The 15459-nt window shown below is 52.4% G+C and overlaps 1 protein-coding gene and 1 long non-coding RNA gene across 2 annotated transcripts; one reads left to right on the forward strand and one right to left on the reverse strand.

Moving 5' to 3' along the window:
* Positions 1 to 429: 429 nt before the first annotated feature.
* Positions 430 to 12352, reverse strand: LOC134166132 (uncharacterized). The gene is made up of 5 exons (XR_009965760.1): positions 12232 to 12352; positions 9665 to 11740; positions 8400 to 9095; positions 6649 to 7120; positions 430 to 552 (listed from the first exon to the last, which is right to left on the reverse strand). It is a non-coding gene; the product is annotated as an uncharacterized LOC134166132 (long non-coding RNA).
* On the forward strand, positions 5527 to 15347 carry LOC134166127 (multidrug and toxin extrusion protein 2-like). Its single transcript, XM_062623462.1, has 17 exons — positions 5527 to 5657; positions 7427 to 7528; positions 7986 to 8054; positions 8429 to 8577; positions 8736 to 8778; positions 9992 to 10036; positions 10398 to 10495; positions 10613 to 10710; positions 10953 to 11066; positions 11283 to 11350; positions 11619 to 11727; positions 12123 to 12198; positions 12509 to 12578; positions 13207 to 13339; positions 13727 to 13821; positions 14081 to 14162; positions 14500 to 15347. Exons 1-17 carry the CDS (start codon positions 5547 to 5549, stop codon positions 14733 to 14735), a joined length of 1698 nt encoding a protein of 565 aa, XP_062479446.1. The 5' UTR covers positions 5527 to 5546; the 3' UTR covers positions 14736 to 15347.
* Positions 15348 to 15459: the final 112 nt, after the last annotated feature.

A 15459-nucleotide genomic window follows, 5' to 3' on the forward strand; every position in this document is an offset into this window, starting at 1 on the left:
GTCTAGCATCCAGAGCCATTAGGGGATGCTTTATAAATACAATTAATTATCATTATTATTATTACTACAGCTTTACAATCTCTCTTTTCTTTTGCCAAGACCTGCTCCCTAGAGGAGGTTCAAAGCAAGAGGAGTTTTGTCTTGTTTTTATTTGTCCTGCCTTATCTGCCTTAATTAAGTATTTGGGCTCTTCAGGGCAGGGTTTTAAGTCTGCAGCCCTGAACTCAATCAACCCATATGGCAAGATAAATACTCTCTTGTAAAAACAGTATTTATGTCTGCAGTGAATTTGCCTGGCCCTGTTTTTAACAAAGAAAGCAGAACTAAGATGAGCTGAAGTACACAACAAGTTAAAAGCATTTCTTTCTCTTAAAGAACAGTAAAATAGACGGAGGGATTCTGTTCTTACCGAACAACATCATGGTGTGTGGGGTGACCAGGCTGAGGTTAACCCACACAGACACTTGCAGGGCTCTTGTTGATGGGGGATGTTTGGCTGTACGCAGTAGAATCATGGATTCGGGATGCCCATTTGAGAGCCAGCTTGGGACACTGGAATTAGAGAAGCAGGACAACACCACAGGGCTTTTAATAAGCAGGTTCTTGTCTCTACAAGGCAGCACCAATCTGCATTTCCCTAACTCCAATGCATCCCAAGTCCTCTTTTTCACACCGCATCCTCTTTGGCAGTATACGTTGTGTTTTTCACTAAAGTATCTAGTAAATATTTTGCCCAAGGATTTGCCACATATTTGGATTTTCCTGGATTTGCGTCCCCCCCTCCCAGTGTTCATCAGGCTCTTGCCGACGAGGAACACAACAAATTCACCCTCCGCGCACGGCTGGAAGGGGACCCGGGCGCGCTCCCGTTCCACCCACCCGCCGGCGCGGCTCCACAGGGACCCGCGGAGCACCAGCGCCCCCTGCCGGTGCGGCCGCGCACAGCGAGTCCGGAGCCCGGTGCCGCAGCCCAAGAGGAGGGAGCAGAAATGGCCCGTGGAGCTGGGGTCGTGCTTGCTGTTTCACCGGGAAGCCTCTGCCCAAAGCCGATAGTACCGAGCTGTGGGTATGGGCGCTCATCAGCTTGAGGACTGCAGGGGGAGTCTCCCCAGAGTGCAGTACAGGGAGAGAATCCCCTCCATGACTTGCTACGCCTGCTCGGGGGGGGGGGGTCTGGGCTCAAGCGCACGCTGCCGGGCCATGGGGAACTTCTTATCAACCTGCACCTTCAAGTCCTTCCCTTCAGGTTTGCTCTTGGTCCAGTCTTGGTCCAGCCTTGGTCCAGCCTTGCCTGTATTTGTGCTTGGAATTGCCCCAGCCCAGGTGCAGGACCTTTCATTTGTATGCTCAGGGTGGTTTTTAAACAGCAGCAGCTGAGTTACCCTGAAGCTACAGCATAAAGGAAGCCATCAAAGAAATCTCTTGTTTCCCAACAGAAGAGAGAAGCAGGCTGATTAGACTTCATTTTGGGGAAGACAGCTTTCCAGGACATAGAAGGAGCCCCAGGTTAGTTTCCAGCTCACACAGTGCTGCAAAGGCGCAGACAGGCAGCAGCACACCATGGCGGATGGGCAGCAATGCAGAAACATGGAGGGTCTGCCAGGCCTGCTGGTTCCACTGAGACACTAGATTTCTCATTGCCTCTTTTTTTTTAAGCAGGCAACTGCCTTTTGGACAAATTCCATCTACTGTAAACATTGGTTTCGTGCTTCCCTATAAACCTTTTCTACAGAGGCATGTCTGGACTAGCGAGCTGAGACAAATAATGGTGAGAATAGTCCTGTTCATGTCAGAGTCCATGCCAAAAAATAGAGGTTATGGGTAATAAGAACACCCAGGATGATTAGAGACTGCTGAGAGCTGCCTGTTCCTGAGCTCAGGCTTTCTGGCAGCTGTGCAATTGCAGGTCCTGTAATGGCTCCAGTGCAGCAGCTGCATCACCAGCCATCACCATTTTAAGACATTATTAGTCAATATGTTTTTTGACATTACTGAAGATTAATTATACCTTGGAGACACAGAGCAGTGGAACACCAGTTCTCTTGGGTCTGGGGAAGCCATGTCACTCAGCAGGATGGTCTTGAGAACTTCCATGCGGTTAAACAGAAAAACCACCTCTGTTACCCATTAGAGAGGTTACCCTGCAGTAAGGGTCACTCCAGTCTAAGATCATTGGCATGTTTTGCTAATGCAATTACTACTCCAGAATACAGTCACTTTCTTCATTGTCAGATCATCACACAAAGGGGAGCTATCTGAAGCTGGCTATTCAGGTTTCTTCTTGGTGTTGACAAACCCCAAATCCCTGTGCTGCATCCACTGATGGCTCTGAGCATCTGATCCTGTGGTATGGCACTTAAATAACACCCAATTTAATTGCAAAAGGCTCTTTATTTTTTAATATAGCTGTATCCTGAACTCCACATTTTACAGAGGGGAGTGGATTTTCCATGGTATCTGGACATCAGCCAGCAGTAAGGTCTCTTAAAAGAAAGGGACACTCTTCAAACAGCTGAGCGTTTGACATAAATCCATTGTGTTCTGACAGTTTTCTTATTTGGTAGCTCTTAATTGCAATGGTTCCAGACACGGTACATTTGTGGGGTTTATTTTAGTAACAGGATGTTGGCTGCATTTCAGAATATGGACATCCATATCTAGAGAAAACCCTGGGTACTCATCCTGCTGGCAACCTGCAGAGAAAGGGCCTAATTCTGCTCTGCAGATGATGCAAGCCAACTGCAATCCTTCTCCCTTCAGCTGCTTCCTTCTGGATTCACATCAGCATCACTGGAGCTGCCAAAACCAGCTCCAACAGGGCGGCCATTTGCCTTCTTTAGAGGGTTTGTAGCTGGTCACACATTAACTCCTTTAAATAGGTCCGTGTTAAGGTGTCAGGCTTCCAAAACACTGCCCCAGATTCACTGAAGATCTAAAATGGCAGAGTTCAGTGATCTTACACTCTGAAGGAATTTGACCCTTCTAATTCTTCTAACTGGTGTCGCAATACTGTTAATATCCGGATTGCTGAGGGCAGCTCCGTGCGAAGCCTGTGGTACATTTGACCCTTCCCATCCCTCTGGGAGGGCCAGCAGACGAGCCCCATCGAATCTCACTGGGCAGCTGGCAGGACCTTTATCCCTGTCACAGAGAGAGAAGAAGCAAAGGTGTCAGCATCCAGCACCAGTGCAGGGCTCAGCCTGCAAGTTTGCACCGACCTACATGCCCTCAACAGTCACAGGCTGATCTGAGAGTGGGGAGGCAGAAACAGAGCCAGGGCTGATGCATCAGTGACAGAGGAGACCACAGGGCACATCAGACCAGGTCCTGTTCTGCTGCTTCCTAGCAAGATTGGGATCCATATGTCACCACAGAAACACAAAACACCTCTTCTGAAAGCAAACAGAGTTGATTTCAAGCAGCAGCAGCAAAACACGAGGGGTTTCAGTCACAACTCTTCTGTGTGTATTTTGTTGTCCAGTACCTGGCTCCTGGGAGGTAGTATTTCTCCCCTGCGCCTGAAGCGATAGGGCTTATTATTATTTTCAAAGTCCTTTTTCCCAGGTTTCTGCCTGTGTCTCTGCCTCCTCTTTGCCAGCCCCAGGTATTGATCTCATCAGGGTCACAAGTAAGCTTCAAAGGGACTCACACTTGTGCTGTGTGTGAGGACCATGAATGGCACCGTCTGAGCCTTATCATTTCCCTCCTGCCTCCACACGAGATAATGGCACTGCAGGAACCCTCTGGCCTTCACTGGCCACAGCAGTCACGCAACAGCGAGGACACACATTGTTCTCTGCTAACTACTTCTAGTTCTTCATAGCTGCAACTGCAATACCATCCTGCAGGCAGCACACGAACCCAGCTGCCTGCTGCTCTGCCCAGGGGAGGAAAAGCATCAACCCCAGCTCACTAAGCCCTGCACAAAGCTGTGCCACTTGAAGCAAACACCCGTGACCCTTGCCACTTTCAGCCAGCATGAGACTGGAGTGACACCTTCCCTTTCATTTCTCCAGTCTGTTTTCCACCCTCAGAAGATGCAGCAGAGATGTGCACACTATCTGCCTTAAGTGTTGACCTGAGCTCAGTCTGTGCCCGCTGCCAAGCACATCAGGGTGACCTGAGCCCCCCAGGGTGGGTCATGGTGATGTGAACACCACCAAAGGAAGAAGAAACTCTTTCCAAATTAAAATATGTTCACACTGAACCTTACATTGCTCTTTCCTCATTTGTGAGAAGGTTTCGGTGAGTAAAACCCTCTGGCTATGCTGAAACATGCATTTCTTGAAGAAACAACTTCAGGTAAGCTTTGCAAGTTGCTCTTTCTCCCTTAACTGTCACCAAAATCAGGAAGACCTCAAGCCCAGGCTGCGACAGCAGCAGACGCTCTTTTGTTCTGAGATACCCTAATTTCATTATGGCACATGAAACCAGAGTGGCTGTGACTCACCACCACTACTACACAGTACTTCACAATGTCACATTATACTTCAGGGAGCAAGAAAGTAAGTGGAATATTAACAATACTTTACATTTCTGCGTGGTGACAACACAGCTATAAGGCACCAGGGGAGCATTTATACAGCTGAACCAAGCCCTGCTTTCCATTGCAACTTTCCATGCATTAGAAATAGATTTGGTTACAGCTTCTTGGTTACAAGCAGCTGCACTTAGGTGGAATTTCAGTCGCGTTACAACCACATTCCATCCAAGCCAAACCTTCCTGCCAGATGCCAAGCTGAGAGTTGGGGTCCAGCAGCCCCCCCTTCAAATCTTTCCACCCTGCCAGCCGCACCTCAGCACTGTGGTGGGAAGTGGGAATCCCTGGTTCGGGGGGGATCCCCAGCTCATGAGGTGCTGGTGGGTGGATGGAAGAGAGGAGAAGGCTTCCCAGAGCAAGCTGCCCCTCACCATTATCGAAATGCTGATGGCAGAGGGAACATCCCCTGAGTCTTGGAGGATGTGCCTTTGCCAGGCTTCTGTGTTAGGGGACTCAGCCCACAGCCAGCACATGGCAGGTCCTAAGCCATCACCCCACAAGGAGGTCCACAGCCTCTAACCACCACCTGGGTTGGGGGTCTCTGGCGAGCCCCTGGTCCCTAATCAACGTGTGTGGGATACTCAGAGGGTCCCCATCCCATAACCAATGAATAGAAGGGATTTAGATGCCAGTTACCAAACAGGGGGGTCCCTCCTTGCCGAAAGCAAACCCCAGTTTCCTCAACAACACACGTTGGGGGTTCCCCATCCCCCCCAGACCCCACGGTGGGCCCTGGCTCTGGCCAACACGTGGGGAGATCCCCAGCTCCTGCCTGCCCACGGGGTGTCTCCGACCCGCAGCCCGAGCACGGGGGAGAACATCCCACCGCTTGGTTTAGGGCTTGCCCAGCGCTAAACCCGTGCACGGCGAGCACTGGGCCGAGCCGAGCCGGCCCGCACCGCCCACAGCGGCAGCCCCTCGGCTCCGGGGGCGGGGAGGCGGTCCCAGTTGGGCCCATACGGCGGGCGGCGGCGGCGGGAGCAGCCGTGGCGGCGTGGCTCGGGCCATGGCGGCAGCAGCAGCAGCAGCAGCGCGGTGTTTGCGGGGCGCCCGGAGCCTCCTGCCCGCGGGCGTACGGAGGGAGAGCTGCGAGCTGGCCCGGCTGGCGGGGCCCGTGGTGAGAGCCGGGGCGGAGGGCACGGGGGACGGGGCACGGGCAAGGGCAAGGGCCCGGAGCGGCGCCAGCTCGGGAGGAAACGGCCGCGGTGCTGCGGCGAGGGGCCGAGGATCGCAGTGGGGCTCAGGCACCCGCAGCCCGGCAGCGGGCCCCGGGCAGCCCGGGCTGAGCTGGGGACCTCGAGGCCCCGCGGGATGAGCCCTGCGCGGCTGCCGCATCACTTCCCTTCAGCCCCCAGCACGGCTCCGTGGCCCGGTCCCTGCCGCCCGCAGCCCATGCCCGCTGCTGAAGGGAGGTCGAATGCAGCCATTTATTCCTTAACTGTCATCTAAGTGCTGCTGCTTCGCCACAGGAACTCCTGCTGCTGTCCAGCCCGGTCCGCGTGGCAGCGCGGCTATGGAAAAGCAGTGGACTCGGGGAAGGGGACCCTGTGAAGCCAGGGTGCAGCCCCGGCACCGCCGTGTGCCCCTTGGGTGACAGCAGGTCGCTTTGCTTGATGCCAGCCCCTCAGCAGACTCGGGGTGCAGAGGTACCCAAGGGTCCTGAAGTCCACCCTGGACTGCTGTTTGTCTGGAGGGAGATGCGTCCTTTAGCAATCAGGGATGGATGGTGCAGCACTGAGCACGTTTTGGGGAGCGTGCACCACAGCCCCAGTCTGAATTCATTGCACATGAAGTTGTGTGCTTTTAATCTTCTACTCTACCTTGTAAATAAGTACCAACTGTGAACTTCCCAGAGGTGTCCTCCCTGACATCACAGCACTGACTTGCTGTGATCAGGCAGCAGAGGAAGTACAGATGGGTTTCCTTTTCTGTGGCTGAACACACCAGCACTAGCTCAGTTCTCTCAGCCATTCCCCTTGTGGCACAGCCTGCTTCTCTGTGTGTACGGATAACCTCAAAACCAAACCTACAGGTAATGATCATTTCACATCAACCCCTGCACTGGAACAACCAGGGAGATACAGACCCCTCCTGCAGGGAGTACTCACAGCAGCAGGTCAAACATGCCTGGGCCTGGCAGGAGGACTGGAGAGGAGAAGGTTTTGTTCTGTTCTTCCTCTGATCCCATAGGAGCTGGTTCTCCAGCAGTGCTGGGCTCTTGGCTTGTCAGCTGCTGGGTGGAAAGGAGCATAAGCAGACCGTGGGCATGGTCCCCAGCCATGCCCACCCCTCAGTGGGTATAAATATCTCTAACTCCTACCATCTGGTTCTAGCTGTGCCATGACTCTGTGCTGTGGATGCTTGTAAGAAGGCCATCCTCTTGGTCAGGGGAAATGAGGTCTGGCATGCAATCCCCGCTACAGCATTGTTAGGCCTTGCTGTAGCCCCTGGGGAGGAACAAGCTGGACTTGGTGTCTCTGCAGGAGGAGAGGACATTGCAGTTTGGGAGGAGGGCTTTCCACAGCTGTACAGAAGTGTGGAAAAGCATTGGGAGTTTTTATGTTCCCTCACTATGCATCCCTCATCCTAGAAAAGAGGATTTCTAGTGAAGCTGTTAAGCTGCACACAAACAAGGTCATAGGGCAGATTGGCTGTGTAGCACCAAAATACCACAGGGCAGGTAGAGATCTGCTTTGAAAGACAAAGTCACTGACAGTTCTAGAGTTGGCTCCTCTACCCCAGCAGTGCTGGTGAGCAGGGACAGGAGAGCAGAGCCTACAAGCAGTAGGAAACCTGACTGTTCATAGTTGACTCCTGGGGCAGGGGTGATGCTCCTCAAGTGCTAATGGGTCCTCATCTCACCATCTCCTTCTCCTCCCATCCTAGTTTGTTGCCCAGTTGCTGGGGTTCCTGATCAGCGTGGTCAGCTCCATCTTCTGTGGCCATCTGGGGAAAGCAGAGCTGGCCGCTGTGACGCTGGCTGTGTCAGTACGTATTACTCTGATTTCAAACATGATTTATGTGTCACTGTAAAAAAAGAGGAAAAAAAAACAAACCAAAACCTGTAGGAATGTGTATGTGAGGACCCTGTACAAACATTCCATCCACCAAACTGTTCTTCCTTTTGCCCTGAACACAGGCAGGAAATAGGAATGGAGCAGTGGGTGCCTGTGCCAGTAGAAGGGGGCAGGGGGCTGGATCTTGTGACCAACTCTCTGGACCCGCTAGACCTAGGTGTGCACATGTGGCTAGGAGCAGCACTATTTGTGGCCCTTTAGATATTCATCCCTTGCTAGAGGATTCTTTTCCACACTAAAAGCGAGAAAAGACTGTTTGGGTAACAAGATCATGTTATTCTGAGAAATAGAAATCTTCCCAAAAACTCATAGCAGAACTGTGACCTGTCACCCTCCCTTGCATTCTAAGTCCTTTATCTCTCCTCCAGGTTATCAACGTGACAGGCATTTCCATCGGTTCTGGTTTAGCCTCAGCATGTGACACACTGATGTCCCAGGTCAGTAGCAGCTCCCCCTTTCTTTTCTGCCTGGTGGGGTTTGATTGGTGTTGTCTCACCTCCTGTGCAGTGTGATCTGGGCACAAAGGGTGGGAGGATGGCAGCTTCCAGACAGCATGGGGCTACAGATACCTGGCTGGAGCCTGCTCCCTTCCTGCAGCTCCCCCAAGGAGCTGTGGGTCATGCCTGGGTAGCAGAGGGATGGTGCAATCCACCTGAGAGCCAGTTACACCCAACCAGCATTAGTGGCATTAGCCACTGCAGGGCATGGGAAATGCATTTAATCAGCCCGTTGCTGCCCTGGGTCCTGAGCATTTGCCCAGACCCTTTGGTTCCCTGTAACACTCACCTTGGTCCTCTCTCTCCTGACTCAGACATATGGTGGCAAGAACCTGAAGCAGGTGGGCACCATCCTGCAGAGGGGTATCCTCATCCTGCTGCTGTGCTGCTTCCCTTGCTGGGCGCTCTTCATCAACACCGAGCAGATCCTCCTGCTCCTCCGACAGGACCCTGAGGTCTCCAGGTCAGCAGTCAGATAAAGCCCTTCTGGGTGAGGCATTTGGCTGTGGGTGGGTTGCCATGCAGTGTTGGAATCAAGGCTCTGTGGAGCTTGAGTGCAAGCTGCTTGGCTTGGTTCTTGCTTTGCTCTATTATTAACCGAGGAAACAACTGTCTTTCCAGGTTAACTCAGGTCTACGTGATGATCTTTATTCCAGCACTTCCTGTAAGTTGCTGCTAAAGCTGTTAGAAGCTCTGCATCCCTCAGTAACATTAGGGGAAGGGTGGGAGGGTCTTTGCTGTGTGGATCACAGAACAGCATAGTGAGGGTTTTGCAATGTGCTCCTTGATCTTGGGCTTTAACAGATGTGCGTTGGCCAGCAGCTGCTGGACCAGCAAACATGCAGTCTTTCATCTTGCTGTGCAAAGGCTTTTACTGCAGGCCACATCTCCACACAACACATAACCAGTGGTGGACATTGGAACCAAGGGCTCCAGGGCCCACTCTTAGCTCTGAGATAAAGCCTGCAGTTTGCTGTTGTCCTGGGTTCAGCAGTAGCAGTCATGTTTCTCCTTCTTGGTGGCTGGTGCAGTGCAGTGTTTTGACTTTTGGCCTGGGAACAGAGCTGATAACAAGCGATGTTTTGGTTTAGCCAAGGACTTTGTGAGCCTCATGCTCTGCCAGGGAGGAGGGGAAGCCAGGAGGAAGCAGAGGCAGGACACCTGACCCAAACTGACCAAAGAGGTATTCCATACCACAGCACGTCATGCCCAGGATGTAACCGATGGTTACCTGGAAGGGCTAAGACTGCAGGGTTGGAGGAGGTATCAGTCGGTGCTTGGTCAGGCTGGGGGGGCGAGTTATCAGTCGGCTAGTGATGAGGTGTTGTATTCTCTTCCCTTGTTATTTCCTTTATCATTGTTATCATTGGTGGTAGCAGTAGTGATTTGTGTTATACCTTAGTTACTAAACTGTTCTTATCTCAACCCGTGGGAGTTGCATTCTTTTCAATTCTTGTCTCCGTCCCTCCGGGAGTAGGGGGAGGGCAAGAAGGGGGGGGGAGTGAGTGAAAGGGCCCTCTGCCTGGTTTTAAACCACGACAGCTGTTCACACACACTCATAGCTGCTGGGCTCTTGGCTCAGAGTAGTACCCCTGGGGAATAAGGGCCTATGGGTTAATCCTTTCCTCCAAGGCTTCCAGGCACTTCATGCTGATGAGGAAGCACAGGAGATTCCCATTTAGAGACTGATCTCCCTTCCTAGTGGGAATGGGAGGTGCCTTTCGCTACTCTTGGCTTTGAGTGGCAGCCCAGACCACAGGAGCAGGGTGTTGGGCAGCACGGGGAGCTGAGGGAAGGACCCATCTGTGAGTGCTAAATGGTAGCTGGCAGTCAAATCCGTGTGGTGATACTGATGAAATGAATCTTGACTCTTGCAGGCGGCGTTTCTGTACCAGCTGCAGACAAGATATTTACTAAGTCAGGTATGGTATAAGTAGCCAGGCTCTGGAACATGCATAAAACTTGTCATCTAAATTCATCTGGGGAGAGATGGGCTGAGGAGTGTGTGATGCAGAGTCCCCAGCCAGCCCTGCAGGGCAGGGAGAGCTCATGGGAATTGCTCCATTTCCCCACTGCTACCTCCCAACTCTGCATTTTGACTGCACCAGTTCTTGAGCCCTGCAACTCCCTTCTGCATGCCTAACACAATCCAGCTTTACCTGAAACAGGAGCTGCCTTCTAGGCTTTCTCCTTGGGCACTGCTGTAGGTCTCCCCTGTGTTTGCTGGATGGGGCTTGGGCAGTGTTGGGGCAGTAAACTCCAAAGTTCCTTCTTGGCTTCCAGGCCATCATTTTGCCTCAGGTGCTGACAGGGATTGCAGCCAACCTCCTCAATGTGGCCATAAATGCCTTCTTCCTGTATGCACTGAACCTGGGCTTGGTGTAAGTGTGAGCAGAGGTTGGTGACAGCCTCTCCCTGGGTGCAGGGGGTTGCTAGGGGCTGGGGTATCCTGAGTGCCTGCTTCTAGTACCCTCTGACCTGCCTGTCTCTCTCCCTAGGGGCTCTGCCTGGGCTAACACTGTTTCTCAGTACTCCCAGGCCATTCTCCTCTTCCTTTACGTGTGGTGGAAGAAGATTTATGTGGAGACCTGGGGAGGTACTGTTCATAGCTTAATCCTTCAAAATACCAGTATCTGACCCTGAGGATTTGGCACTGTCACCAGCAACTGACAAAGGGATTACCATTCCCTCATGGCAGGAAGATGCTGCAGCCATGTCCTCAGGGCCTTTACTGTAGTTCCAAGTATATTCTTGTTGATCATCCTGTCTCAGGAACAGAACATGGTACAGCAGCAAAGGGAGAACATGTATTCATTTTGCTTCACCTCCTCATTGCAGGTTGGTCCAAGGACTGTCTCCTGGACTGGGGTTCCTTTACCTGGCTGGCGGTGCCCAGCATGCTCATGATGTGTATTGAATGGTGGACCTTTGAGATTGGAAGCTTCTTGGCAGGTGAGTCCAAATCCTCTTTTTTTCCCCTAGCTCAACAGGTCATCTTCCAGCCATGGAAGTGCTCTGGTGGCTGCCTCTTGAGTGTGTCCTGCAGGCAGCCTCCTCGCATGCAGGGTTATTTCTGCAGGATGTTAGATGGGAACCCTGGAGTCACTGCCTACTTGTCAGGAGGAGTTGAATTCTGACCCAATGAAGGAAATGCTGAATCTTTTCCAGGTCTGCTCAGTGTGGTGGAGCTGGGTGCACAGTCTGTCATCTATGTGCTCTCCTCTGCAGCGTACATGGTAAGGGCTGGGTGTGTAAAAGATCAGCCTGGAAGGAAGCCCCCAGACTGTGGTCCTTAAGATCAAGGCTGGGAGGGAAGCTGGAGTTGGTACCAGGCAGGTGATGACTCCCAGGCCTGCAGAACAATTGTATATCCCCAGGTGTGCTGCAGATGGAAAATCCCTTTGCTGCAGCAATGCCTATTTGCCCCAAATTCCCTACTGGGGTAGAGGAATATTGCTGCAGGTTCTGTTGCCACTCACCTCTTCCTTGTCTCCTGCTTCTCAGGTGCCTCTGGGGTTCAGCGTGGCTGCGAGCGTCAGAGTGGGCAATGCCTTGGGATCAGGGGATGCGATGCAAGCCAAGACCTCATGCGTCACTGCCCTGCTGTGCACAGGTCACCCCAGCTCCTGCAGAGTGGAATAAAGTGCAGTTATTAGCAGAAGGTTCAGTTCCCCTCTCACAGGGATGGGGACACCCCATAGGAACCCAGACCTACTTGTCTGGACACTCTGTTTGGGGAAGGTGAGACCCTAGCTTCTCTTTTTCTGTTAGGAACTTGGCACAAAGGCTTTGATAGTTGAAAATGCAATTTAGCTTTGTGTCCTCCACGTCCAGAAAGTAGAGGGAGTATCTGGGGAGAAAGTGAGGAAAACAGACTTTTCCTCTACTGTGGTGTCACTTGAAGGTCAGCCAAGCCCAGTCCCCATCACATGAAGCCCTGAGGTCTGGGTCAGGAGCAGGACCCCCTGCCCTTGAGCCAAGCAATTTGACTATTTCTTTTTCTTTCAGAAGTTTTTGCTGTGGTGGTTGCAACATTGCTGGGAACCCTGAAGGATGTGGTGGGATACATCTTCACCAATGACAAGTAGGTTAACAGCTTTCTTTTGAGTATTATTACCTTCTTGGAGGGTGTGATTTACATCGAGGAGCTGCTCAGAAGCTGCTGACAGAGCTCATAAACCCCCATCTGGTAAACATGTTCCTCCCCACTGGGCAGCACAGATGTTTCTGGCACTGGGACGCTGCCATGGTGGTACCCAAGCTGCACCCATCCACTCAAGTCTCATGGGCTGGGATCAGGCTTTGCAGCTGGCTGAGGGAAATGTGTCAGAACCAGAGTCCCTTGGGACCAGGCTGTGCTGTTTTCCCTGACCAGTACGTACATCTTTCAACAGGGAGATCGTTATCTTGGTGTCCAAAGTGATGATCATCTTTGCTCCGTTCCACTTGTTTGATGCAGCAGCAGTGAGTATTCCAGCACGTGGAGCAATTCCTCTCTGTAGGTTGGGGTACAATGGAGAGTGCAAAGCTGCCTCTAGCTCACTTTTGATCTGTTAAAATGACAGAGAAGCAAGCTGATAACTGTCAAAGCAGCTGTTTGTGTTTCCTATAGCACCTCAGTATCCCCCTGTGCTTGTGGTTGCCCTTTGGCTTTGCTGCAGATGACCCAGTTCTTTCTCCCTCTTTTCCCCTGGCAAGGCCTTAGCTTTTTACTATCTTGTGAGAGCAACATGAGTGAGAAGCTGGATTTGAGAGATACCAGGTACTCCCAACATAAGGGCAGTGCTCATACAACTTGTTAGACAGTAATTTCATCCTGTTTCCTCCTGTTATGTTCCTGGGAGGGGACCGAGGCAGCATGGAAAGCACTGTGGGGTCTGCTGGCATGCCTCAGTGTCTGCAGCTCCACATCCTGCACCTGGAAAAGAGGAGCCCTGCACCATGTGCCCTGTGATGTGGCTTTGGTCTCTTTTGGCTTTGCGGGACAGTGCTGTGGGTTCCCCTATTCAGAGGGCTGTGCCATACCCCTGTGATGGTACCTTCCATGGCACATGTTGTCCAGTGCATTGATTCCTCTGCCTGCTTTCCGTAGGCAACGTGTGGCGGCGTGCTGCGGGGCACAGGGAAGCAGAAGCTGGGTGCTATTGCCAACGCTGTCGGCTATTACACTATAGGCCTGCCCATCGGCATCTCCCTGATGTTTGCAGCTAAGATGGGGGTGTTAGGTATGTGTGTCCTCCTTCTACTTGGCACTGGATGAGCTGCCAGCACTGCTTCTGCTGGGCCAAATCCTGTGCCTTGAGCTCTGCCCTTGTGCTTGGATCTTTCTTTGGATCAGTGGGGCTGGACTGCACACTGAAGTGTTTACCTGAGACAGCTTCTGAGTAACCTCCATCAAATCAGGGCTGAGATAGCCCAGTAAATCCAGGCTTGCTCCCAGCATAGGAGCACCCTGTTTCCTCTTGCTGCCCCTGAGGGCAGCTCTTCCATCCAGACAGGGTTAGACACTGGGCAACAATCTGATGCCACTGAAGCCCTTGGGCATTTTGACAGTGGCTGTCAAAAGCAGGCTTTCCTCAGGCCTTTCCTGAAATAACTTTCCATTGCTGCAGGTCTGTGGGTGGGAATGATCATCTGCATCTCTTTGCAAGCCCTTTCCTTCTCCATTTTTGTCATGCGCATGGATTGGAAGAAAGCTGCAGAAGAGGTGAGACCTGTTCTTCCCTCTAGTAACTCTTGAAAGGTGTTACGGGAGTTCCTGTCCCAGTACAATGCCTCAGTCCTCTGGGAAGAGGCAAAAGTGAAATGGGATCTGTCCCTCTCCTGTAATGGAGGAGCAATTTGGTTCTGATCATGCTTGCTTTGGGGGAGTGGAAGGAAGAGGTTTGCTTGGCTGGGCAGGAGATCCTTGCTCTGGCAGGAGATTCTCACACTGAGAAGTGCAAAGATCTTTTGTGTGCTTTCAGGCTCAAGTCCGAGCTGGACTGAAAAAACAACTGGAAGATGTGAACTCCAATGGCACAGCTGCTAACAAAACATCTGCTGTGGGTATGTAACCGGGCCTGACTACAGGGAGGGAGCCTGAATTCTCCACACAGCCCTTCCTTTCCTTCACAGTGTGTCTGTCCTGCAAGCCTAGCTGCCTGGTGCTTGTCCCAGGCCAGTGGCACTTCCCCTGTACTTTGTAATGGGGTACAAAACACCCTGTTACCACCCTGGCTGCTCCAGGGAAGAGCCTGGACTGCCAGCCACATTGCTGTGGCATGTCCCAGTGTCTGTGAGCCTTGGGAAAGGATACTGTCCCTAGTGCTTGTGCAGCATCAGACAGGGATGTCCTCACTTTGCAGCTCAGCTTCCCTACAACACTCACCTTTCTGTTACACAGACCACATCTCCACTGACACGGATGACATGGACACTGTGGTCCTGCCTGAGAGCATCACTGAAGGCGAGAGCCAGCCTGAGCACCAGCTCACCACGCAGGAGGAGCCTGCTGCTGTCCCTGCTTCTCCCGAGGTGGTGTGGAGGACTCTGATCATCCACTGCATGCTGGCTGCTGCCACTGCTGTCGCTGTCCTGCTGGTGGGCATCCTGGTCCGGCTCCTGACCAGCAATGGATAGAACCAGGGACACTGGGGAGCTGTACACAGAGCAGGAGGGCATGTGGTGATGTCCCAGGAGAATGGTGCAGGGGGAGGAATTCCTTGTAAAGAGTCACATTGCTCAGTTTCTGGTTAACTCACAATGTTTTATCCCACGTGCAGAGTTCTTTTAAAGGGGGTGAGGATGCAGCACCTGGGAAGAAAGTGCTTGAGAGCTGGTTCCTCTCCTGCACTGCACTGCATTAGGGTGTCACTTGTGATAGGCAGGAATGTATCCTGGGGCTGGCTGGGGAAGGAGACAGGGACCTTGTGCTGCTATCCTGTTTTCTGCTCCCTGGAGCCATTTGTCCATGTCCCTTGCTAGTGGCAGAGGCTCTTGCTGCCTATAGCAGGTTTCCTCGTGCACCAGTTTGTGCCAGTATCTTGGCATGGCAGAGCCCACTTGTTGAAGCAGCACAGGGAAAGGCCCATACTGTTGGAACGTGGTTCACTGCTCTGACTGCTGCTGGGACGTTGGGTGCTGGCTGCTGGCCCTGCTCTCCCTGCTGTGTGGCAGGCACAGGGCCTAAAGCAACTCCTCTTTGCACTTTTGTAATGTGGGCTTTTGATACAGTAAAGTTTTCTGAGTAAACGTTGGGCTGTTACTGTGGTGTGAGCGTGACCCCGGACATTGGCATGACTGAGCTGTTAGAGGAACGCCTGGTCTGTGCGGCTTGCACAATGGGCTTGCACGAGACAAAGCC

The sequence above is a fragment of the Pezoporus occidentalis genome, unplaced genomic scaffold, assembly GCF_034315485.1.
Source record: "Pezoporus occidentalis ecotype Australia unplaced genomic scaffold, CSIRO_AGI_Poc_V1 ctg253, whole genome shotgun sequence".
NCBI classification, from domain to species: Eukaryota; Metazoa; Chordata; class Aves; order Psittaciformes; family Psittacidae; genus Pezoporus; species Pezoporus occidentalis.